The 27047-nt window shown below is 40.9% G+C and overlaps 2 protein-coding genes across 2 annotated transcripts in view; both read left to right on the top strand.

The window, feature by feature from the left end:
- The window catches only part of LOC110172715 (amyloid beta (A4) precursor protein-binding, family B, member 1 (Fe65)), a 29493-nt gene extending 17478 nt beyond the window's left edge, over window positions 1-12015 (top strand). The window contains exons 14-17 of the mRNA XM_020938647.2: window positions 87-263; window positions 980-1176; window positions 10643-10791; window positions 11825-12015. Coding sequence (XP_020794306.2) covers window positions 87-263; window positions 980-1176; window positions 10643-10791; window positions 11825-12015 — 714 coding nt within the window. The remainder of the gene's footprint in view (window positions 1-86; window positions 264-979; window positions 1177-10642; window positions 10792-11824) is intronic.
- Window positions 12016-13354: 1339 nt separating this feature from the next.
- Window positions 13355-20134, top strand: LOC129412644 (amyloid beta precursor protein binding family B member 1-like). The gene is made up of 3 exons (XM_055166774.1): window positions 13355-13503; window positions 14865-15041; window positions 15753-20134. The coding sequence occupies exons 1-3, from the start codon at window positions 13375-13377 to the stop codon at window positions 15906-15908; spliced, it is 462 nt and encodes a 153-aa protein (XP_055022749.1). The 5' UTR covers window positions 13355-13374; the 3' UTR covers window positions 15909-20134.
- The last annotated feature ends 6913 nt before the right edge of the window (window positions 20135-27047 follow it).

Below are 27047 nucleotides of genomic sequence, written 5' to 3'. Positions count from 1 at the left end.
AGTTCCTTTAAACCCCACTGTATTCTGAAGGTTAAACCACACAACCAGTGCCTGACATCTCTCTGTTTCTTGTGACTTGTGTGCAGAATGAGGAGGTCCTAGCAGAGTGCCGTGTGCGCTTCCTGTCCTTTATGGGCGTGGGCAAAGACGTGCACACCTTCGCCTTCATCATGGCCGAAGGACCCAGCGACTTCACCTGCCACATGTTCTGGTGTGAGCCCAATGCAGCCAGTCTGAGCGAGGCTGTGCAGGCCGCCTGTATGGTGAGGGACTGAAGCACCACACGTTTCACTAGAGAACTCCAATCTGTCACTGTGACAGGCAGGGCCCAGAAAAATCTGTCTTGAGCTATTTTTATCTGTCATTGTGTATTTACACCACGTGTGCACAGATACTTTACATGCAGTGTGTGTGGAGCTCCTTAAAAGCAAAAACACAAATCACACTGTCATTATGAAGTCATATGTCTTTGTTCAACATATAGAATAGCGGCTTATTAGTGTTTCCTTTCTTTAAACTTAGTAGTTTCCGTAAAGTCCAGTTTTAGTTCAGTCTCAGCTCAATCCATCCAAAAAGACAGAAGATTAAAACTAGTGTTGATGTTTTGTGTAAAACTATGAGTTGTTGCGTGATGTTCAACCCATCAAAGTGGCACAGCCTTCAGAACTTTCCACAACAGTTGAAAACTCTTCTCTGTAACTTGTGGTCAGCACCAGTGTGACTGGGCAGGCTGCCTGTATGGTTACACTCCACCATAAAGTCATTCTGTATTCACTAAATGCGGTGAAATGCCAATTCAAAACCTGACACAATAGAGGACAAATATACATAACTGTATGTATCCAAACATTACATTTCTCTAAACTATGCCATCAGTTCTAACTTCTGCTTTGAGCATTTGTTATTATGTTGCACTATGTATAATGTCCACTCCACTACACATACTGGACCATGCTAACTGCACTTTTCTTCTCCCCAGTTGCGTTACCAGAAATGCCTGGACGCCCGCCCGCCCAGCCTGGCCTCCTGTCTGCCCACTCCCCCGGCTGACTCGGTGGCTCGGAGGGTGCGTAAGGGCGTGCAGAGCCTGCTGGGCAGCTTTAAGAGCTACAGGTCGGGCTCTCAGTCTCCTGAAAGCACCCCAAGCAAGAGCCCCAGCCAGAGGCAAATCTACAGGTTTCCCCCCCAAGAGCCCCAGCCAGAGGCAAATCTACAGGTTTATCCCACATCGGAGCACCTCTGAACACCTATGTATGGCTGCACAATATTGGAAAAGGCAATCTGAAAATAGCCATGAACATTTTCTGCTTGACATGTGAGACTGGTTGATATGGTGATAAAAACAGAATGTTGATCTCATTCCTGTGACGTTCTGCTGTTTTGGTGATGCCATATTGTGATTCACTATTTGTCTATTTAATGTAGCTCAAACAGACACTTTTTTCCACTTCTACAATTGGTTAGTCATCTGTAAGGCTCTGAGTGACAGGTGGCTTTAACCAATCACAGTGAAGTGTGAGCTTTCAGAAGACACCAATAACTTTATATACCAATACCAAGAAACATAAAGTGAATCCTGATCAAATCTAAAATTATTCTATTCATGTTTTGCCATATCATCCACCACAATATTTAACCTGTTGAAATCAACTGTTAACTTTGAGAGCGAATGGAACATGTCTCCTTCCTCCAAGAAGGGAACAGTCTATTACATGTTCAATGACTACACCTTATTTTTCAATATTGTACAGCCTTATTCAGTGAAAACACAAAACCAGATCAACAACTTTGTGCTGCCATTTTCAAAGTCTTACCTTTTATTTCAATTTCCACACCAGTTTGAATGTTGGACATGGATGTGTATTCCACTTGATTTGCACCACGATGTTACTGTAGCTCCTTTTTCTAAGAAGGGCCTGTCTAGCGTTACCATAGCAACGCCTTCCTCTCACTTTGATTGTAACTACGGCCCTTCTGTGCACTTTGTGTACGGCCTCATGTCTGTGCCACGTTGTAGTTTAGTCTTCCAAAAAAAAAAAACCTCTCACTACGTTTACATGAAGAGTACTCAGACTACGTGCGTTGTCCAGTTATAGTCTGATTTCTGCCAGACCACCCTTGTCCATTCTACCTGCAGGTTCTAAAGCGTAATTACTGGGAGGTGTGTAGGAATTGATAAACAGCATTGGCATTTTCTAGTTCTATACGCTAGTCGAGTAAGCTAACGTGCAGTTTGTTATTGTTTTGCTAATTAATCTTAACTTTATTATAATTTTTAATGCGGAATATTTTGTTAGGCTAATTTTAAACAATGTGGGTCAAAAACGATGAAAAACAAGCTCAGTCGTACATTGTATTACGCGGTTGTGCAGTATGATCTGGCTGTGTTTTGCCCGGTGCAGTTGAATGCCTCTCCTTGTGTAGTCAGAGTACGCTGTGGATGCAGTACTCGAGTTCTAATGGGAGGAGCACAGTAATGTGGTTTTCTTTACATGTGAACGTAGTGAGTGACACATGTGAGGAGAGGGGCCCTGGTCACATGGAGCTGACATTGTTGAAAAAGGGACATTTTTATGAACAATATGACAACAATAAGTTTATCAAGTCCAACTGTTTGATTTTAAATGTGTACAATATTCTCATTACGTGTGTAAAACAATATTCACACAGGTTATTTATAGTTTACATGACATTTTTACTAGATATTATTACTGTATTTTCCGGGCTATTAGACGCGCTCTTAAGCCTCTATCCGCATCAAAAAAACGGCCGCGCGCCCCGCAATCCAGAGCACCCTATACACGAATCCACTCGAGTGTCCCAGCACGACTTCAGTAAACTACAAAGCCACACCACCCACAGAAAACACAAACTCACACGGAGCAGACACACTCATCACTCCACGCCAACGGCCGAGGAACGGAACGGAGGAACGAACCGAAAAAGCGAGTGCAATGTGCACTTCTAGACACAACTGAACAACTGAGTCACTGCGAACACGCCGACAATCCGTTGGTCCCAGACAGCACCCTCCCTACACGCCACAACTGAACAAAGCCCAGAGTCACCGTGAACGCCACAAACAAACAAAACCACTCACCCATCACACTGTTGGGTTTCATTTAAAGTCCGGTGCGGTTTATTTATGAAAAAAGTTAGAAAATGGACCGTTCAATGACAGTGCGTCTTATAATCCAGAGCTCCTAATAGCCCGGAAAATACGGTACTCCTATTTTTTATAATAATTTTAATAAATCATAAAACATAATTGATTTTTGAGCCTACATTTTGACTTCTCTGGATATAAGGTAGATATTGTCCTCCGTGTGGCCAGCGCCCGAGAGTCTGTTTGATTTGTGCATGAACAATTTGCAAGTTCAATGCTCGTGTGTGCAATAACGCCATGTTGTTCTCATTTCTTTGTTTTTTTGTAAGTTAAGCCTGACCCGGCTGGATGTGCGGAGCCGTGTCAAAATGGCTTCTGGGTTGTACAAATGATTGTGAAATGTCCACTTTCCACAGGTAGACTAGACTATTCCCACTCGCTGCATGTTTGAGAAGTAGAGCTTAGGAGCCATCATGTACAAAGTAATTCCATTTTGGTGAGAAAAGACTGAATTGTGTCCAAGGGGTGGGCGATATTGCAATAATGATGATGGTACAGTTTGAAAAGTGAATGAATGAAGAATACCAGCTGCATGCAATACTAAACTGAAATAGGGCGACGCAATTCAATTTTATTTGTGATAACGATCAATCAAAATCAAAACCAAATCAATCAAAAAAGTATGTCGTTCGAAATGTTTTTACTTTCTATTGTGAATGTAATGTGCGCTGGTTCTTATAAAAAATATTAATACTAGGATTGTTATAAATATTGACACCAAGATTCTAATCGATACTTAAAGTCACAGTATGTAACTTTCTGCACATCACTTATGCCATCTGCAAGTTAAAACCATACTACGGAACATTCTTGATGGAGATGGTCTAAATTAGAAGTGTAATATGAATGTGACTCCTGTTAGTTTTGAAAATTATTTGTCTTAAAAGACACCTTCAAAAGATTTTCCTTTTTTCGTTTTTAAATTGTGATCAAACTAAATTATACAAGTTAATATTTGAAAAACGTGACGTAAATTATCACCACAATTATTCGATTACAATTCTGACCCAAATAATCCACGACACCACATATCAAGTGCACTTCTAGTGTACATGAATTTAACTGAAATCAAAATGAAAGTGTTAAATTTCTTTTTAAAATGAGATCTGACCTTTGCTGTATCGCCTGCCCTGGTTTGCGTCTCGTGTTCATAGGCATGTTCCTTCTCAATGTCGATGTGTGTCTAAATATATCTGTAGATTTTAGACTGAAATCGTGACTCAACAGACAGCAGGTAAATGTGGATAGTGGGAAGTCTTCACTTTTGAAATGGTTTTAACGTGTGTGGACCCGCTCTGGTGTAATGTATTTTTTATCCTCTCCGCACACTCAAATGTACACTATTAAGATGGTTCTTTTTGCATTAGCTGCTTAGATTTTACTTTTTATAAAAATTACACTACATATAGAAGTTTATCTGTAAGTGAGTGACTAAATGTATGTAGCACAATAGTGGACTTTGTAAATGAGGCAGCTGGGAAAAGATTAACGCAAGACTAGACTAGTTAAAGATACACTATATCACTTTTCTTGTGGAGTTCTTGTCTCCATGGAGATGTTATTGCTTTGCCTAGAATGCTCCACAGTTTGGCATTATTATTATTATTATGAATTTTTATTCATTCAATTTTAGGTGTTTTTATTTCTCAAAGACAGTGTGAAAAACATATATTGTTACGGTGATCAGAACTGACACAGAATTGACCTAGCACGCACGCACACACGCACGCACGCACGCACGCACGCACACACACACACACACACACACACACACACACACACACACACACACACACACACACAGCACTTTCATACTCAGTCTTTAGTCAAGACACTTTACCCACAATACCAAGTACTGGCCGGGCCTTGCTTAGCTTCTCAGATCTGACGAGGCCTGATCTGATGGGTTTAATGCCATATTGTGAAACATTCCAGTTTATAGCATGTTGGAAAAGATCTACTCATTCACAGAAATCCTTAATGAATAAAATAAAATCAGCTATAAAAAGAAAAAAGTTGCTAAAGCCTTGTTTTTATTATTTTAGAATGCAACTTTGAATTGTAACACTGTCCCATCCTCAGCTGCTCTCTGTGTGCATCACTGTTCCTATGTTCTCTGTTCTGTGCAACACTAAGAGTCCACCATCAGCAGATTAATTTTATTTCTCTTCATGTAAATGAAGTGTACAAAATATGTGTATATAAAAGTCACCGCACAATAAATGTCGACATATCCCAACACTGTTGTCTGTTTCTTCGGGAGTTTTTTCTTTCATTTGAGTCACATTTATTGAACTGATGGGAACTGTAATTGGGCTCAATCATCACAAATGTGCCTGGAGTTTTTTGGCTTCATTCACACAGACTTTGAGGAATCGTGTGTATTTACACTGTCCTGCTTCAGTCACTAGCACCTTTACCTCACAGCAAGAGGGTCTCAAAATCCCAGATTGGGTGGGACTTTTTTGTGCAGAGTTTGCATGTTGTTCTTCCTATGTTTTGGTGGATTTCCTCTGGTTTACACACAACCCAAAACATGATGTAAGTGATATCCTCCCTGGAGTCTGACAGGTTGAGCTAATGGCATTGAAGGATGGGGTCAAATGCAGAGAATTAATGTCTCTTTAGGACACAGCTGTGATACTCGTACATGCAGTGCATATGATTAGATGATTTTACAAATTATCTTGCCTAGAGATTTAAAAAAGGCTGTCAGTTTTGGTGAAGTTATTCGATGTACTTTTTGCTTGGCAGCTGATGTAACATTTGAAGAAACAATTCCATTGTAACTTAGCAGCCATACTGTAAACAAGGGCCTAAGCTATGTCTGATTTACACAGTGGATCCAAAAACAGACATCTTTATGTTCTTTAGAAGCGCTCGTAAGTTCAGGTCGTCGTGTACATTATGCCTGCATTTGGAATTGTAGAGAACTGTGACATACAGTCTACAGAGAGAAGACAGCATTTTGTTGAGGTTCATATTTTTCAGTGGGCTGTGGCCTCAAGGCTTGACATGCACAACACATCACCACTGTGAACACACTTTAAGGTCACATGAAATATCCCCAACACTAGATTTGTTTCAGTAATAATATTATAATATTCTGGACAAACGCAGAATTAATAAAGACATATAGTGCATGTGTCTGCTCTGTAGTTATAATCTATGACACCTGCCCACCATTATTCTACTGAACATCTGTGAGGAGCTGAAAACATGCTGTCTGGAGAAGACACCCCTTCAAACCTGAGACAACTAGAGCATTAGACATAGAGAAATGGGTTAAAATACTTGTTGACCGGAGCAGAAGTCTCATTGACAGTTACAGAAATCATTTGTTTGCAGAGTTTGCATCAAAAGGTCATGCAACAAAATATTAAGTTAAGGGAACCATCATTTGTCATTATTTTGTTTTTCTAATGATTTTGTTTAACCACACAGGTGAAAAAACAATGTTTGATTTTTGTTGGTCAATTTTCAGTAAATTTGATTTATTATTGCTTTTCTCAGTTTCAAGTTATTTCAGTGATTATTGTTGATTTTTCTTTCATTGCCAGATGGATACCAGTAATTTTGTCCATGACTATATATATATATGGACTGAGATGTTTGTTGTTTTTCCAGGTATCTGTTGTAGCCACTCTTCCAGTTTGGGGGTTACAGCCCCGAGTGTCCGATCACCACAGGCTCCACTGATGCCTTCACTTTCCAGACCTTCTCCAGCTCCTCCTTGAGCCCCTGGTATTTCTCTAGTTTCTCGTGTTCCTTTTTCCTGATATTTCCTTCTCTTGGTATTGTGATGTCAACCACCACAGCTCTGCTCTGTTTCTTCTCCACCACCACTATGTCTGGTTGGTCCATCACCATCCTGTCAGTCTGTATCTGAAGTCCCACAGGATCTTGGCTCGGTCGTTCTCCACAACTTTTGGAAGTTTTTTCCCACCTTGATCCTGGGGTCTCCAGCCTGTTGTCTGCACAGATGTTTCTGTACACTATACCCACCACTTGGTTATCGGTCGCTCCATGTTTGTTTCCCTGTAGCATCTTACACCTGCAGTTCTGTGCTGGACTGTCTCAGGAGCCTCTTTGCACAGTCTACACCGTGGCTCTTGTCTGGTGTGGTAGATCTGGGCCTCTGTTGCTTGAGTGCCCAGGTCCTGCTCCTGAGCAGCCAGGATGAGCCTCTGTGTGTCCTTCAGACCAGCCCTCTCAAGACATTGGGAGGATTTCTTGATATCAGCCACTTCAGGTTATGTTCCAGTGGCCCCGTGCAGGGCTTGTCCTGCCATGATGGTCCCTCCAGCACCTCTTCCTCTGGACCCCACTGTCTGAGACCATTCTCTGAGGACCTCATCTGTTAGGGAGTTGTCCTTGATCTACTCAAGGAGCTTGGATGTTTCATCCTAGTCCTCGGTCTCCTTCCTTCCGGCTTGTGTACAGTCACAGGGTGCTGGATTTGGGATGGAACCCTCCATGCATGGTCAGGAGCTTTCGTGTCTTAACATCTGTGGTCTGTATCTCCTCCTTTGACCAGTGCATGATTACTGCTTATGTATGCATGTATGTATGTATGTATTGAAGGCTGTTACAAATAATAAAGTGTGGTGAGTATACCACTTGCAATTATTAAATGCTGAAATCATATATTTGTTTAAATGTTGTTAATGAAGTCACACAGTTAATGCTTAACTACTGAAATCTGATACATGTGTTTAAAGAAACTGCTGTGTAGGTTGTGTCTTTTTTAAGGAAATTCTGTACAGAGCAGCTGACAAGGGGACATCCTGGCTGGCACCCAAATCTAAATAGATCCGGTCATTCCCATAAATGGAGAAACTTCAAGGAGGACCCAAGGCGTGAACCTGATCAACATATCATTATACATATTTCTGTGAAAGTATATATACTGGGTTAAGGGACAGATGCAGGCGTTCAGACTGCCTGAAACTAAGTCCTGTGTAGAATAGGCCATCAGGGATAGTGGTCTGACCCAGAGCTCTGTATTAGAATTGTATTGGACAGGGAATAAATTCTTTTTACTTTTAATCGATTGATTCCAGTTGTGATTTTTGATAGAACATGCCTAACACTATGTATGTATGTATGTATGTATGTATGTATATGTATTTATTTATTTATTCATTTATGAGATAGGGTCAGTGCACAATTTTTACATGAACCTTAACAGGAGAGGTTCTTGTACCAGGTTGTAGCATCAGTGTTAATTTCCACCTGTCGTCCCTGGACAGGTTCACTGATTGTTTGTATGTAAGTGACCTGAGCTCTCAACTGGTCTTCTTCTTCCTGTGTGGCATGTTTTGGGCATGCTGGGTATCTAACTGGCAGGACGTAGCTGATTCCTGAGCACAGTACATCCTCACTGTGGTGAAACATCTCAAACTCATAGACTAACTTTACAGAGCCACACCTCCTCACACACCTCCCTGGTTCTTGACAGGAGATGAGAGCTTCCCACACACTCTTCTGCTGTCCCCATGCCTGCTCCACTTCACACACTGTCCAACCTGACAGTGGCATCAGAACCTGTTCTCCACTCGTGCCAGGGGAGCTTAACAAACTCATTATCCTGCTGTCAACCACTAAAGAAAGCAATAATTACCACACATTCAGGAGCTGTCTCTGCTAATAAATGAAATCCCACTCCATCCCTTTGTTAATTCAGACTATATAAAGAGAAAGTTTCTGCAGAAGAGCAATGTCAAGAGAAGGATTTGGAACCCACGACTCCATTTGGAGGCCAGAAGTCCATTTGCTGAGGAAAGTGAGTCTGGCACCAGTCTGCTGCCCGTCGCTCTTGATGTGTGCTGTCAGTATGTAGGTCATAGTTCATTATCACCGCTGTACTGGCACAAATGACCACACTCGTACTTACTGTTGGACTGGTACTACACACATATAACTAGTGTTTTATTTAAAGGTTCTTTGAGACTAACATGTCATTTTACAGCTGCTACAATTCTGTCATCCAGGTCATGTGATATACAGAGAGAGCTGTACTGTATATAACAGGCGACTTTGGATCATCAGTAACAGACAAAATGTTTGATTGAGTCTGAAGTTTATGCACAGAGACAAATGTGTTTATAAAGCATATTACTAAGAGACTAGACACAAAGTACAGATAGTAAAGATAGACACTAAATACAAGGATATATAAAGCAGAAATAGAGCAACTCCATGTGCAAACATCGACCATCACATTACGGTCCATCTTCTGAATAAACACATAAAACTATGTTTGAGTGAAGCCCAAAGCCTTTCATTCTGGAGATGAATTGAAGTGTTTCATTGTGTTGTCACTGTTGTGATTTTAATTCAGTGTATAAAAAGGCCTACATTTCAAGAGAAAGTCTCTGCAGAACAGCAATGTCAAGAGAGGGATTTGAACCCACGACTCCATTTGGAGAGCAGACGTCCTGTACTGAGAAAGATGTTCACCTTGAGTCTGGTGCCTTAGGCCTCTGGGTCGTCCTGACAGTCTGCTCCCCCACAGTCTTGGTGTGTGCTGTCAGTATGTAGGTCATGGTCCATTATCACTTTACTGGCACAAATGACCACACTCGTACTTACTGTTGGACTGGCACCAAGCACATAGAAACTAGTGCTTTATGTAAAGGTTGTTTGAGACTAACATGTCATTTTACAGCTGCAGCAATAGTAGTGTATCGAGAAGCACTAAACATAACCAATATTCAACCTTGAGTAAAGCAGCCCGTGAGACTATCTACATGCTTATAACCTGCTCAAAGCACATTATGTATAAGTCCTTGATTACTGACCCAAAGAAAGGTCACATAATAAAATGCTCTAGTTTTATGTTATTATTTCTTTTATGTTGTATGCTATTCTTCTGTATTGCATAGGACAAAAAAAATAAATTTCTGGATTGAGAGGTGGAACGATGGCGCTTTTGGAGGAGACCAGAGCGATCCTGGCTTCTTGCCCTCGATAAGACTGTGTCCAGGGTCTTTTCACTGCAGCCCCGTATCCATGGACACTGAGCAAGAGACTATCTAAGGAGGACAAGGTGACGCTGCAGGACACAGAAGAGGGACATTTTGTCTTTTCCTCTCCTCAAACTGCCCCACACAGATCTGCTGACCCTCCCTGGCCAGGCCTCCTCTTAAACTGCACTCAGACCTTTGACTGAGACACAAGCCGAGTGTAAATGTTGCTGTAGCAAAATTTGAATTTCCCCCGGGATCAGTGAAATATCTCTCGCTCTCTCTGCACCGTGGATCTCCCGTCTCTGCTTTCCAAACCTCCATCTGTATCTGTTGCATGCGCTGGTGTTTAAGTCTGGCTCCACTTCACAGGCTCTGGGCTTTGGGGGGGTCCGGAGGAAGGAGTCTGTGGGGGGCGATGATTATTCACGCTCACTCCTGCGCTCGCCACTGATCCCTCCCATCACACGAAACTATAAATATTAATACCTCTATGGCTTTGTTTTAGCGACCTGTGTGAAGATGTGAAGTACGAGTACGTGATGTTGGGAGTTGCCAGCGTACGTGCCCTGGGGGAAGGGGGAGGAGGGGGGCCAGAGGGAGGCTCCGGGGCCGATTCAGTCAAGGGCACCTCAAGGGGAAGTGCAAATGGAAGAGGTTTATAAAGCAGAGTCCCGAACAATGGAAGCACCGCTGGCTGTTTACTGCGTTAAATAGTGTGATTGTGGATTGTTTTAAGGTGGAATTGAACCTGTAGCAAGGTCGAAAGGCACAACGGCACTCAAGGGCCGCTGGGTAATGAGAGGAAATTGCATGTGGATTACTTCTATACACAGACAGCCTCTTCATACCACCTCAAGATTCAGGAGGAAAATTAGGGCAAATTTAAGAGACGTACACCACTCTTATATTTATCAAGATTCTGACAAAATGTAAGTATTTTATTCTTTTATTATTTATTATTCTTTTATTTATTATTTTTCTTTCTTTTTTTTTTTTTAATCTATCTTATTTATTCAACGTTTAACTCTTTTCATATTTCTGTGTTTTGAACGTCCCAGATGTCAGGTTTTTTTGGCCATTTTAACTTATTTTTATATGAAAATATTGTATGATGTAATACGTTTTTTTTTTTTTTTTTACCTTTGTATAAGTAAACTATATTTTTCCACAAATAGGTTAGAGATTGTAGCATGGTGGACTATTGTAATTATGAATTATTATTAATTAGGATTAGGGTTAGGTTATTAATTATTATACTGAGTCATGAGAAATGTATTCTGTTATTTCACGAGGTTTAACACAGATGTCAGTCCTTTCTATGCACTTCACTTCTTGTAGTGGATTGAAGTATTGGGTTTTTCTTAAAGGTCCTATATGAAATTAAACTGACTCTTGTGAGCTTTCAGACATTGTCATAAAGTTGTTCAAAAACATGTGGTGAGGAAATAACTAGGGCTGGGCACGTTAACGTGTTCATTTTGTGTTAATCAATTCATTAATGCCGACAATTATTTTAACGCCATTAACGCAGTTTTTATTATTATTATTATTTATTATTATTTTTTTTTTTTTATTGTAAACGTCTGTTGCTCAACTGGCTTTTATTTTGAAAAAGTCCATCGCGAGCGTTTCTTTAAGCTTGCTGTCTTTTCTTTACACTTTTTAAATTTTTTTCTGACCACGTGAGATGCAACGTGTCCGAGCTGGTCCCCGCGGCTGAGCCCGCGGCTGAGCCCGTGGCTGAGCCCGCGGCCAGGCGTGCGCTCTGAGCTTCCGCGGACTCCTAGCTCCGACCAGGCCGTGTGCTCCGGTTCACGGGTCTTTGTCTTCTCCTTCTTCCAGACGCACCTGATGCGTCCAAATCGAGGTGTCCAGTGAGGTTTTCGTCGCATTGGTCTTGCTTACATAACTCTATTACAGGGTTTCCACGAAGGCCCGGAAGATTTCGTGATATGATCCCGCCCAGATTGGCTCAGACAACTGTCAATCTCAAACTTCGTTCCAGCCACCGAAGGTTCAGCGCTGCAGGGGGAGTCACTGATTTACCCAGATACCACTGGAAGAAAAACTGTGATTGGTCCATTTCCATTCCATTATATTAACTTATAAAAGGTTATAAATAATCTTTGTCTAAGTTTATAACAATGATCTAGATATTATTACTCATAGTAGTGTTTATTACTCACCGCATAAAAAATACTGAAAACATATATTAGTAGTACAAAAATTCATTCAATATTTTTTCTTGAGCTTTCAGAATACCTTGAAGACTCTAAAGGTTTAACTCTGAAAGAAATGCTGTTTGCACAACAAATGTGCAACTCTTTCATTTACATTTCCAATAAAAGTGTTCTATATGCTACTTTTTAATTCATTATTTGGTTTTGCATATAACATGTGATTAATCGTGATTAATCACTTGAACTCATGTAATTAATTCGATTAATATTTCAAAAAAACAGCTTAATATGGATGTGGCCCGTGTAAACTTAGTACAGAAATGCACTACTTTTTGTACAACTGTCAGCATGAAACATTCCACCAATTTAGTTCTACTTATTATGAAACTATAAAGAATTCTCAAATCGATATTTTCTGACTGCTCCTCCTCCCAAGACCGAGCTGACCTGTCCAGAGAGAGTCATCGAAAACTCCATTCAAAACAAACTCGTTTTCAAAGTGCTCCATCCTCCGGGCGCACACACATGTGACACACCAGGACTCCAAATGGGAAAAGGACAGTGCTTAGAGCCAAAATGGCCGCAGTGGCTGTAATGGGACTTTGTGATTTATAGGTGGGCGAGTGCTTCTCCATCAGAAACAACAGGCGTGACAAGGACCATTTGAAGCAGGGACAGATCGATGGGACAGTATGAGCTCCGTTTATGTCAAGAGCGCACTTTGGCTCAAGAAAAGGGGGGTGTTTATCACATTGTGGGGACTAATATGTGTGAGCTATACACACTCACATCACGGGACCTGCTTCTCTCAAACTAGTGCTGCTCACATCTGCTCATGGGTCCAGTCAANCATCTACAAGTTTGGGGACAAATCGTTAATCACTATTACCGCTATACTAAGTCAGTATAGCACTTTCACTCAAAGACACTTTTCAATATAGGACTAAAAAAAAGTGTCAAATCAAATAGTTCATCCCCCAAACTTTTTATTATTATTATTATTTTTTTATGCAAAAAATTCTCTTTTTGTGTATTCATTTAGTAGTCAAATGCTTGCATGTATGTTTCAGGAGTGGACGTGATCAATGATGCTTTAGAGGCAGCCATGAACAGCAAAGAGCAGAGTGAATGGACCCCAGTGTCTGTGAACGTGGCCCCAGCTACACTCACCATCCTGACCACACAGGTAACCCTACAGCTGCTCCTCAGGTCAGCTTCACTACACAGACAGTATACTGCAGTACCTGGTCCTATTCAGCTCATTCAAACTGCGTTACACACAAGTAGGGATGTAATGATATCCAAATCTCATGGTAAAATATTTTTTGTGTATACTCACGGTGTTATAAAGGGGCTCACAATATCAATATCGATTTCTCTTGCCTATCTAATAAATCAAATTGTGCAGTAAAGTTTATATTCTTTTTTTTGTAAACATCATAAGACATAGAATGGCCGGCAGTGTTCTGCAGTGTACGTTGTGCTGTTGTCGGTGTTGTAGGGCAGCGCTGTTGCTCTCAAGTCTTTTAGCCTGGACTGGACTTTATTTTTGGTGAATTCATGGAACTTTTCTGAGTGTCATTTTTCCTAATGAGTCCTCACAGTGCTTATATTTCATGAAGATATTTTAATAGCTCCATGGAATACAGACACAGTGTCTCAGAGCTAACCCAAACACTAAATTGTTGTTTGTCTCCTTTTGTCTATTCATGCTTGTGTCATTTTCTGTTCCATAAACATGACTTAACATGTCCCCAGATACAGTAGATCAGATACAGTCTTTCTTGTAACAGCTGTAATGGTATAATGCTTATTCTTAATTACAAAATTGGACATGGGTAATGTTGTTTATGCAATCATTTAGGGCACATTTTTTCAGATCTAAACTAGAGGGTTTTGTAACTTTGCAACTTGTATGTGTCCTCTATCTGCAGGTTAAAGTGCCTATGACAGGATGGACTACATTTGACTAAAACACAGTTCACATCATTATATTTAAGATTTTACTAAACACTTTCTTTACCAGTCTGACCATTATTTAGATTTCACATTTTACTTCCTGGCTGGAAGTCAGTAGGCCAAAACTCCTCTAATGCACAGAGATTATTATTTGACAAATAAAACTATAAGAAAACACCCTTATTTGTTGAAATCATGTTTAAAATATCAGAAAAATGTGTTTGTGTTTGTAAGTGTAAATTGTGCCTAAATTTTGGACAGAATTCTCCCAGTGTGATGTCATCAGTGTGGAACTCTAAAATAGAACTCTCTACTTCCTGTAATTTTTCATTTTAACATATTTTTCAACTTTACTTCACAAACTGTGAAGCAGATTTATCTGTTCAAATTAAGTAGAAATGAATGAATCATCAGAAACTTGTCATATGCACTTCACGGCACTGGCATCCTAGTTTCAGTTGTGATTGTAGTACCCTGTTTACATCTGTAAGAGATTCCATACAGTTCCTTTAAACCCCACTGTATTCTGAAGGTTAAACCACACAACCAGTGCCTGACATCTCTCTGTTTCTTGTGACTTGTGTGCAGAATGAGGAGGTCCTAGCAGAGTGCCGTGTGCGCTTCCTGTCCTTTATGGGCGTGGGCAAAGACGTGCACACCTTCGCCTTCATCATGGCCGAAGGACCCAGCGACTTCACCTGCCACATGTTCTGGTGTGAGCCCAATGCAGCCAGTCTGAGCGAGGCTGTGCAGGCCGCCTGTATGGTGAGGGACTGAAGCACCACACGTTTCACTAGAGAACTCCAATCTGTCACTGTGACAGGCAGGGCCCAGAAAAATCTGTCTTGAGCTATTTTTATCTGTCATTGTGTATTTACACCACGTGTGCACAGATACTTTACATGCAGTGTGTGTGGAGCTCCTTAAAAGCAAAAACACAAATCACACTGTCATTATGAAGTCATATGTCTTTGTTCAACATATAGAATAGCGGCTTATTAGTGTTTCCTTTCTTTAAACTTAGTAGTTTCCGTAAAGTCCAGTTTTAGTTCAGTCTCAGCTCAATCCATCCAAAAAGACAGAAGATTAAAACTAGTGTTGATGTTTTGTGTAAAACTATGAGTTGTTGCGTGATGTTCAACCCATCAAAGTGGCACAGCCTTCAGAACTTTCCACAACAGTTGAAAACTCTTCTCTGTAACTTGTGGTCAGCACCAGTGTGACTGGGCAGGCTGCCTGTATGGTTACACTCCACCATAAAGTCATTCTGTATTCACTAAATGCGGTGAAATGCCAATTCAAAACCTGACACAATAGAGGACAAATATACATAACTGTATGTATCCAAACATTACATTTCTCTAAACTATGCCATCAGTTCTAACTTCTGCTTTGAGCATTTGTTATTATGTTGCACTATGTATAATGTCCACTACACATACTGGACCATGCTAACTGCACTTTTCTTCTCCCCAGTTGCGTTACCAGAAATGCCTGGACGCCCGCCCGCCCAGCCTGGCCTCCTGTCTGCCCACTCCCCCGGCTGACTCGGTGGCTCGGAGGGTGCGTAAGGGCGTGCAGAGCCTGCTGGGCAGCTTTAAGAGCTACAGGTCGGGCTCTCAGTCTCCCTGAAAGCACCCCCAAGAGCCCCAGCCAGAGGCAAATCTACAGGTTTCCCCCCCAAGAGCCCCAGCCAGAGGCAAATCTACAGGTTTATCCCACATCGGAGCACCTCTGAACACCTATGTATGGCTGCACAATATTGGAAAAGGCAATCTGAAAATAGCCATGAACATTTTCTGCTTGACATGTGAGACTGGTTGATATGGTGATAAAAACAGAATGTTGATCTCATTCCTGTGACGTTCTGCTGTTTTGGTGATGCCATATTGTGATTCACTATTTGTCTATTTAATGTAGCTCAAACAGACACTTTTTTCCACTTCTACAATTGGTTAGTCATCTGTAAGGCTCTGAGTGACAGGTGGCTTTAACCAATCACAGTGAAGTGTGAGCTTTCAGAAGACACCAATAACTTTATATACCAATAGAAACATAAAGTGAATCCTGATCAAATCTAAATTATTCTATTCATGTTTTGCCATATCATCCACCACAATATTTAACCTGTTGAAATCAACTGTTAACTTTGAGAGCGAATGGAACATGTCTCCTTCCTCCAAGAAGGGAACAGTCTATTACATGTTCAATGACTACACCTTATTTTTCAATATTGTACAGCCTTATTCAGTGAAAACACAAAACCAGATCAACAACTTTGTGCTGCCATTTTCAAAGTCTTACCTTTTATTTCAATTTCCACACCAGTTTGAATGTTGGACATGGATGTGTATTCCACTTGATTTGCACCACGATGTTACTGTAGCTCCTTTTTCTAAGAAGGGCCTGTCTAGCGTTACCATAGCAACGCCTTCCTCTCACTTTGATTGTAACTACGGCCTCATGTCTGTGCCACGTGTATCGTTGTAGTTTAGTCTTCCAAAAAAAAAAAACCCTCACTACGTTTACATGAAGAGTACTCAGACTACGTGCGTTGTCCAGTTATAGTCTGATTTCTGCCAGACCACCCTTGTCCATTCTACCTGCAGGTTCTAAAGCGTAATTACTGGGAGGTGTGTAGGAATTGATAAACAGCATTGGCATTTTCTAGTTCTATACGCTAGTCGAGTAAGCTAACGTGCAGTTTGTTATTGTTTTGCTAATTAATCTTAACTTTATTATAATTTTTAATGCGGAATATTTTGTTAGGCTAATTTTAAACAATGTGGGTCAAAAACGATGAAAAACAAGCTCAGTCGTACATTGTATTACGCGGTTGTGCAGTATGATCTGGCTGTGTTTTGCCCGGTGCAGTTGAATGCCTCTCCTTGTGTAGTCAGAGTACGCTGTGGATGCAGTACTCGAGTTCTAATGGGAGGAGCACAGTAATGTGGTTTTCTTTACATGTGAACGTAGTGAGTGACACATGTGAGGAGAGGGGCCCTGGTCACATGGAGCTGACATTGTTGAAAAAGGGACATTTTTATGAACAATATGACAACAATAAGTTTATCAAGTCCAACTGTTTGATTTTAAATGTGTACAATATTCTCATTACGTGTGTAAAACAATATTCACACAGGTTATTTATAGTTTACATGACATTTTTACTAGATATTATTACTGTATTTTCCGGGCTATTAGACGCGCTCTTAAGCCTCTATCCGCATCAAAAAACGGCCGCGCGCCCCGCAATCCAGAGCACCCTATACACGAATCCACTCGAGTGTCCCAGCACGACTTCAGTAAACTACAAAGCCACACCACCCACAGAAAACACAAACTCACACGGAGCAGACACACTCATCACTCCACGCCAACGGCCGAGGAACGGAACGGAGGAACGAACCGAAAAAGCGAGTGCAATGTGCACTTCTAGACACAACTGAACAACTGAGTCACTGCGAACACGCCGACAATCCGTTGGTCCCAGACAGCACCCTCCCTACACGCCACAACTGAACAAAGCCCAGAGTCACCGTGAACGCCACAAACAAACAAAACCACTCACCCATCACACTGTTGGGTTTCATTTAAAGTCCGGTGCGGTTTATTTATGAAAAAAGTTAGAAAATGGACCGTTCAATGACAGTGCGTCTTATAATCCAGAGCTCCTAATAGCCCGGAAAATACGGTACTCCTATTTTTTATAATAATTTTAATAAATCATAAAACATAATTGATTTTTGAGCCTACATTTTGACTTCTCTGGATATAAGGTAGATATTGTCCTCCGTGTGGCCAGCGCCCGAGAGTCTGTTTGATTTGTGCATGAACAATTTGCAAGTTCAATGCTCGTGTGTGCAATAACGCCATGTTGTTCTCATTTCTTTGTTTTTTTGTAAGTTAAGCCTGACCCGGCTGGATGTGCGGAGCCGTGTCAAAATGGCTTCTGGGTTGTACAAATGATTGTGAAATGTCCACTTTCCACAGGTAGACTAGACTATTCCCACTCGCTGCATGTTTGAGAAGTAGAGCTTAGGAGCCATCATGTACAAAGTAATTCCATTTTGGTGAGAAAAGACTGAATTGTGTCCAAGGGGTGGGCGATATTGCAATAATGATGATGGTACAGTTTGAAAAGTGAATGAATGAAGAATACCAGCTGCATGCAATACTAAACTGAAATAGGGCGACGCAATTCAATTTTATTTGTGATAACGATCAATCAAAATCAAAACCAAATCAATCAAAAAAGTATGTCGTTCGAAATGTTTTTACTTTCTATTGTGAATGTAATGTGCGCTGGTTCTTATAAAAAATATTAATACTAGGATTGTTATAAATATTGACACCAAGATTCTAATCGATACTTAAAGTCACAGTATGTAACTTTCTGCACATCACTTATGCCATCTGCAAGTTAAAACCATACTACGGAACATTCTTGATGGAGATGGTCTAAATTAGAAGTGTAATATGAATGTGACTCCTGTTAGTTTTGAAAATTATTTGTCTTAAAAGACACCTTCAAAAGATTTTCCTTTTTTCGTTTTTAAATTGTGATCAAACTAAATTATACAAGTTAATATTTGAAAAACGTGACGTAAATTATCACCACAATTATTCGATTACAATTCTGACCCAAATAATCCACGACACCACATATCAAGTGCACTTCTAGTGTACATGAATTTAACTGAAATCAAAATGAAAGTGTTAAATTTCTTTTTAAAATGAGATCTGACCTTTGCTGTATCGCCTGCCCTGGTTTGCGTCTCGTGTTCATAGGCATGTTCCTTCTCAATGTCGATGTGTGTCTAAATATATCTGTAGATTTTAGACTGAAATCGTGACTCAACAGACAGCAGGTAAATGTGGATAGTGGGAAGTCTTCACTTTTGAAATGGTTTTAACGTGTGTGGACCCGCTCTGGTGTAATGTATTTTTTATCCTCTCCGCACACTCAAATGTACACTATTAAGATGGTTCTTTTTGCATTAGCTGCTTAGATTTTACTTTTTATAAAAATTACACTACATATAGAAGTTTATCTGTAAGTGAGTGACTAAATGTATGTAGCACAATAGTGGACTTTGTAAATGAGGCAGCTGGGAAAAGATTAACGCAAGACTAGACTAGTTAAAGATACACTATATCACTTTTCTTGTGGAGTTCTTGTCTCCATGGAGATGTTATTGCTTTGCCTAGAATGCTCCACAGTTTGGCATTATTATTATTATTATGAATTTTTATTCATTCAATTTTAGGTGTTTTTATTTCTCAAAGACAGTGTGAAAAACATATATTGTTACGGTGATCAGAACTGACACAGAATTGACCTAGCACGCACGCACACACGCACGCACGCACGCACGCACACACACACACACACACACACACACACACACACACACACAGCACTTTCATACTCAGTCTTTAGTCAAGACACTTTACCCACAATACCAAGTACTGGCCGGGCCTTGCTTAGCTTCTCAGATCTGACGAGGCCTGATCTGATGGGTTTAATGCCATATTGTGAAACATTCCAGTTTATAGCATGTTGGAAAAGATCTACTCATTCACAGAAATCCTTAATGAATAAAATAAAATCAGCTATAAAAAGAAAAAAGTTGCTAAAGCCTTGTTTTTATTATTTTAGAATGCAACTTTGAATTGTAACACTGTCCCATCCCAGCTGCGCTCTGACTGCTCTCACTGTGTGCATATGTTCCTCTGTTCTGTGCAACACTAAGAGTCCACCATCAGCAGATTAATTTATTTCTCTTCATGTAAATGAAGTGTACAAAATATGTGTATATAAAAGTCACCGCACAATAAATGTCGACATATCCCAACACTGTTGTCTGTTCTTCGGGAGTTTTTTCTTTCATTTGAGTCACATTTATTGAACTGATGGGAACTGTAATTGGGCTCAATCATCACAAATGTGCCTGGAGTTTTTTGGCTTCATTCACACAGACTTTGAGGAATCGTGTGTATTTACACTGTCCTGCTTCAGTCACTAGCACCTTTACCTCACAGCAAGAGGGTCTCAAAATCCCAGATTGGGTGGGACTTTTTTGTGCAGAGTTTGCATGTTGTTCTTCCTATGTTTTGGTGGATTTCCTCTGGTTTACACACAACCCAAAACATGATGTAAGTGATATCCTCCCTGGAGTCTGACAGGTTGAGCTAATGGCATTGAAGGATGGGTCAAATGCAGAGAATTAATGTCTCTTTAGGACACAGCTGTGATACTCGTACATGCAGTGCATATGATTAGATGATTTTACAAATTATCTTGCCTAGAGATTTAAAAAGGCTGTCAGTTTTGGTGAAGTTATTCGATGTACTTTTTGCTTGGCAGCTGATGTAACATTTGAAGAAACAATTCCATTGTAACTTAGCAGCCATACTGTAAACAAGGGCCTAAGCTTATGTCTGATTTACACAGTGGATCCAAAAACAGACATCTTTATGTTCTTTAGAAGCGCTCGTAAGTTCAGGTCGTGTACATTATGCCTGCATTTGGAATTGTAGAGAACTGTGACATACAGTCTACAGAGAGAAGACAGCATTTTGTTGAGGTTCATATTTTTCAGTGGGCTGTGGCCTCAAGGCTTGACATGCACAACACATCACCACTGTGAACACACTTTAAGGTCACATGAAATATCCCCAACACTAGATTTGTTTCAGTAATAATATTATAATATTCTGGACAAACGCAGAATTAATAAAGACATATAGTGCATGTGTCTGCTCTGTAGTTATAATCTATGACACCTGCCCACCATTATTCTACTGAACATCTGTGAGGAGCTGAAACATGCTGTCTGGAGAAGACACCCTTCAAACCTGAGACAACTAGAGCATTAGACATAGAGAAATGGGTTAAAATACTTGTTGACCGGAGCAGAAGTCTCATTGACAGTTACAGAAATCATTTGTTTGCAGAGTTTGCATCAAAAGGTCATGCAACAAAATATTAAGTTAAGGGAACCATCATTTGTCATTATTTTGTTTTTCTAATGATTTTGTTTAACCACAGGTGAAAAACAATGTTTGATTTTTGTTGGTCAATTTTCAGTAAATTTGATTTATTATTGCTTTTCTCAGTTTCAAGTTATTTCAGTGATTATTGTTGATTTTTCTTTCATTGCCAGATGGATACCAGTAATTTTGTCCATGACTATATATATATATGGACTGAGATGTTTGTTGTTTTTCCAGGTATCTGTTGTAGCCACTCTTCCAGTTTGGGGGTTACAGCCCCGAGTGTCCGATCACCACAGGCACCACTGATGCCTTCACTTTCCAGACCTTCTCCAGCTCCTCCTTGAGCCCCTGGTATTTCTCTAGTTTCTCGTGTTCCTTTTTCCTGATATTTCCTTCTCTTGGTATTGTGATGTCCACCACCACAGCTCTGCTCTGTTTCTTCTCCACCACCACTATGTCTGGTTGGTCCATCACCATCCTGTCAGTCTGTATCTGAAGTCCCACAGGATCTTGGCTCGGTCGTTCTCCACAACTTTTGGAAGTTTTTCCCACCTTGATCCTGGGGTCTCCAGCCTGTTGTCTGCACAGATGTTTCTGTACACTATACCCACCACTTGGTTATGTCGCTCCATGTTTGTTTCCCTGTAGCATCTTACACCTGCAGTTCTGTGCTGGACTGTCTCAGGAGCCTCTTTGCACAGTCTACACCGTGGCTCTTGTCTGGTGTGGTAGATCTGGGCCTCTGTTGCTTGAGTGCCCAGGTCCTGCTCCTGAGCAGCCAGGATGAGCCTCTGTGTGTCCTTCAGACCAGCCCTCTCAAGACATTGGGAGGATTTCTTGATATCAGCCACTTCAGGTTATGTTCCAGTGGCCCCGTGCAGGGCTTGTCCTGCCATGATGGTCCCTCCAGCACCTCTTCCTCTGGACCCCACTGTCTGAGACCTTCTCTGAGGACCTCATCTGTTAGGGAGTTGTCCTTGATCTACTCAAGGAGCTTGGATGTTTCATCCTAGTCCTCGGTCTCCTTCCTTCCGGCTTGTGTACAGTCACAGGGTGCTGGATTTGGGATGGAACCCTCCATGCATGGTCAGGAGCTTTCGTGTCTTAACATCTGTGGTCTGTATCTCCTCCTTTGACCAGTGCATGATTACTGCTTATGTATGCATGTATGTATGTATGTATTGAAGGCTGTTACAAATAATAAAGTGTGGTGAGTATACCACTTGCAATTATTAAATGCTGAAATCATATATTTGTTTAAATGTTGTTAATGAAGTCACACAGTTAATGCTTAACTACTGAAATCTGATACATGTGTTTAAAGAAACTGCTGTGTAGGTTGTGTCTTTTTAAGGAAATTCTGTACAGAGCAGCTGACAAGGGGACATCCTGGCTGGCACCAAATCTAAATAGATCCGGTCATTCCCATAAATGGAGAAACTTCAAGGAGGACCCAAGGCGTGAACCTGATCAACATATCATTATACATATTTCTGTGAAAGTATATATACTGGGTTAAGGGACAGATGCAGGCGTTCAGACTGCCTGAAACTAAGTCCTGTGTAGAATAGGCCATCAGGGATAGTGGTCTGACCCAGAGCTCTGTATTAGAATTGTATTGGACAGGGAATAAATTCTTTTTACTTTTAATCGATTGATTCCAGTTGTGATTTTTGATAGAACATGCCTAACACTATGTATGTATGTATGTATGTATGTATGTATTTATTTATTTATTCATTTATGAGATAGGGTCAGTGCACAATTTTTACATGAACCTTAACAGGAGAGGTTCTTGTACCAGGTTGTAGCATCAGTGTTAATTTCCACCTGTCGTCCCTGGACAGGTTCACTGATTGTTTGTATTTAAGTGACCTGAGCTCTCAACTGGTCTTCTTCTTCCTGTGTGGCATGTTTTGGGCATGCTGGGTATCTAACTGGCAGGACGTAGCTGATTCCTGAGCACAGTACATCCTCACTGTGGTGAAACATCTCAAACTCATAGACTAACTTTACAGAGCCACACCTCACACACCTCCCTGGTTCTTGACAGGAGATGAGAGCTTCCCACACACTCTTCTGCTGTCCCCATGCCTGCTCCACTTCACACACTGTCCAACCTGACAGTGGCATCAGAACCTGTTCTCCACTCGTGCCAGGGGAGCTTAACAAACTCATTATCCTGCTGTCAACCACTAAAGAAAGCAATAATTACCACACATTCAGGAGCTGTCTCTGCTAATAAATGAAATCCCACTCCATCCCTTTGTTAATTCAGACTATATAAAGAGCAGAAGAGCAATGTCAAGAGAGGGATTTGAACCCACGACTCCATTTGGAGGCCAGAAGTCCATTTGCTGAGGAAAGTGAGTCTGGCACCAGTCTGCTGCCCGTCGCTCTTGATGTGTGCTGTCAGTATGTAGGTCATAGTTCATTATCACCGCTGTACTGGCACAAATGACCACACTCGTACTTACTGTTGGACTGGTACTACACACATATAACTAGTGTTTTATTTAAAGGTTCTTTGAGACTAACATGTCATTTTACAGCTGCTACAATTCTGTCATCCAGGTCATGTGATATACAGAGAGAGCTGTACTGTATATAACAGGCGACTTTGGATCATCAGTAACAGACAAAATGTTTGATTGAGTCTGAAGTTTATGCACAGAGACAAATGTGTTTATAAAGCATATTACTAAGAGACTAGACACAAAGTACAGATAGTAAAGATAGACACTAAATACAAGGATATATAAAGCAGAAATATAGAGCAACTCCATGTGCAAACATCGACCATCACATTACGGTCCATCTTCTGAATAAACACATAAAACTATGTTTGAGTGAAGCCCAAAGCCTTTCATTCTGGAGATGAATTGAAGTGTTTCATTGTGTTGTCACTGTTGTGATTTTAATTCAGTGTATAAAAAGGCCTACATTTCAAGAGAAAGTCTCTGCAGAACAGCAATGTCAAGAGAGGGATTTGAACCCACGACTCCATTTGGAGAGCAGACGTCCTGTACTGAGAAAGATGTTCACCTTGAGTCTGGTGCCTTAGGCCTCTGGGTCGTCCTGACAGTCTGCTCCCCCACAGTCTTGGTGTGTGCTGTCAGTATGTAGGTCATGGTCCATTATCACTTTACTGGCACAAATGACCACACTCGTACTTACTGTTGGACTGGCACCAAGCACATAGAACTAGTGCTTTATGTAAAGGTTGTTTGAGACTAACATGTCATTTTACAGCTGCAGCAATAGTAGTGTATCGAGAAGCACTAAACATAACCAATATTCAACCTTGAGTAAAGCAGCCCGTGAGACTATCTACATGCTTATAACCTGCTCAAAGCACATTATGTATAAGTCCTTGATTACTGACCCAAAGAAAGGTCACATAATAAAATGCTCTAGTTTTATGTTATTATTTTTTTTTTATGTTGTATGCTATTCTTCTGTATTGCATAGGACAAAAAAATAAATTTCTGGATTGAGAGGTGGAACGATGGCGCTTTTGGAGGAGACCAGAGCGATCCTGGCTTCTTGCCCTCGATAAGACTGTGTCCAGGGTCTTTTCACTGCAGCCCCGTATCCATGGACACTGAGCAAGAGACTATCTAAGGAGGACAAGGTGACGCTGCAGGACACAGAAGAGGGACATTTTGTCTTTTCCTCTCCTCAAACTGCCCCACACAGATCTGCTGACCCTCCCTGGCCAGGCCTCCTCTTAAACTGCACTCAGACCTTTGACTGAGACACAAGCCGAGTGTAAATGTTGCTGTAGCAAAATTTGAATTTCCCCCGATCAGTGAAATATCAGTGATATCTCTCGCTCTCTCTGCACCGTGGATCTCCCGTCTCTGCTTTCCAAACCTCCATCTGTATCTGTTGCATGCGCTGGTGTTTAAGTCTGGCTCCACTTCACAGGCTCTGGGCTTTGGGGGGTCCGGAGGAAGGAGTCTGTGGGGGACGATGATTATTCACGCTCACTCCTGCGCTCGCCACTGATCCCTCCCATCACACGAAACTATAAATATTAATACCTCTATGGCTTTGTTTTAGCGACCTGTGTGAAGATGTGAAGTACGAGTACGTGATGTTGGGAGTTGCCAGCGTACGTGCCCTGGGGGAAGGGGGAGGAGGGGGGCCAGAGGGAGGCTCCGGGGCCGATTCAGTCAAGGGCACCTCAAGGGGAAGTGCAAATGGAAGAGGTTTATAAAGCAGAGTCCCGAACAATGGAAGCACCACTGGCTGTTTTACTGCGTTAAATAGTGCGATTGTGGATTGTTTTAAGGTGGAATTGAACCTGTAGCAAGGTCGAAAGGCACAACGGCACTCAAGGGCCGCTGGGTAATGAGAGGAAATTGCATGTGGATTACTTCTATACACAGACAGCCTCTTCATACCACCTCAAGATTCAGGAGGAAAATTAGGGCAAATTTAAGAGACGTACACCACTCTTATATTTATCAAGATTCTGACAAAATGTAAGTATTTTATTCTTTTATTATTTATTATTCTTTTATTTATTATTTTTCTTTCTTTTTTTTTTTTTTTTTTAAAATCTATCTTATTTATTCAACGTTTAACTCCAGAAAATGAAATTAGAATTTTTAGGCACATCTAGTTTACTGAAATACTAAATAAGATATCTAAAAAATTTTGTATCTAATATTTCAACGAAAAGAAGTAAGACACTTAAACCTGGCTCTTTTCATATTTCTGTTTTGAACGTCCCAGATGTCAGGTTTTTTTGGCCATTTTAACTTATTTTTATATGAAAATATTGTATGATGTAATACGTTTTTTTTTTTTTTTTTACCTTTGTATAAGTAAACTATATTTTTCCACAAATAGGTTAGAGATTGTAGCATGGTGGACTATTGTAATTATGAATTATTATTAATTAGGATTAGGGTTAGGTTATTAATTATTATACTGAGTCATGAGAAATGTATTCTGTTATTTCACGAGGTTTAACACAGATGTCAGTCCTTTCTATGCACTTCACTTCTTGTAGTGGATTGAAGTATTGGGTTTTTCTTAAAGGTCCTATATGAAATTAAACTGACTCTTGTGAGCTTTCAGACATTGTCATAAAGTTGTTCAAAAACATGTGGTGAGGAAATAACTAGGGCTGGGCACGTTAACGTGTTCATTTTGTGTTAATCAATTCATTAATGCCGACAATTATTTTAACGCCATTAACGCAGTTTTTATTATTATTATTATTTATTATTATTATTATTTTTTTTTTTTATTGTAAACGTCTGTTGCTCAACTGGCTTTTATTTTGAAAAAGTCCATCGCGAGCGTTTCTTTAAGCTTGCTGTCTTTTCTTTACACTTTTTAAATTTTTTTCTGACCACGTGAGATGCAACGTGTCCGAGCTGGTCCCCGCGGCTGAGCCCGCGGCTGAGCCCGGGGCTGAGCCCGCGGCCAGGCTGGACCAGCCGTGCACTCTGAGCTTCCGCGGACTCCTAGCTCCGACCAGGCCGTGTGCTCCGGTTCACGGGTCTTTGTCTTCTCCTTCTTCCAGACACCCCTGATGCGTCCAAATCGAGGTGTCCAGTGAGGTTTTCGTCGCATTGGTCTTGCTTACATAACTCTATTACAGGGTTTCCACGAAGGCCCGGAAGATTTCGTGATATGATCCCGCCCAGATTGGCTCAGACAACTGTCAATCTCAAACTTCGTTCCAGCCACCGAAGGTTCAGCGCTGCAGGGGGAGTCACTGATTTACCCAGATACCACTGGAAGAAAAAC

The sequence above is a fragment of the Boleophthalmus pectinirostris genome, unplaced genomic scaffold, assembly GCF_026225935.1.
Source record: "Boleophthalmus pectinirostris isolate CB_2022bp ecotype Guang Dong unplaced genomic scaffold, ASM2622593v1 HiC_scaffold_9, whole genome shotgun sequence".
Classification (NCBI taxonomy): domain Eukaryota; kingdom Metazoa; phylum Chordata; class Actinopteri; order Gobiiformes; family Gobiidae; genus Boleophthalmus; species Boleophthalmus pectinirostris.
The sequence above is the reverse complement of the archived record's forward strand: the minus strand, read 5'-3'. Positions and strand labels throughout refer to the sequence as shown.

Excerpts from the sequence above, each read along its gene's own strand:
- LOC129412644 (XM_055166774.1), top strand. The coding sequence starts at position 13,375 with ATGTATGTTTCAGGAGTGGACGTGATCAATGATGCTTTAGAGGCAGCC. Across the intron at positions 13,504-14,864 it reads TCACCATCCTGACCACACAG|AATGAGGAGGTCCTAGCAGA; the intron begins GTAACCCTACAG and ends ACTTGTGTGCAG. Across the intron at positions 15,042-15,752 it reads CTGTGCAGGCCGCCTGTATG|TTGCGTTACCAGAAATGCCT; the intron begins GTGAGGGACTGA and ends TCTTCTCCCCAG.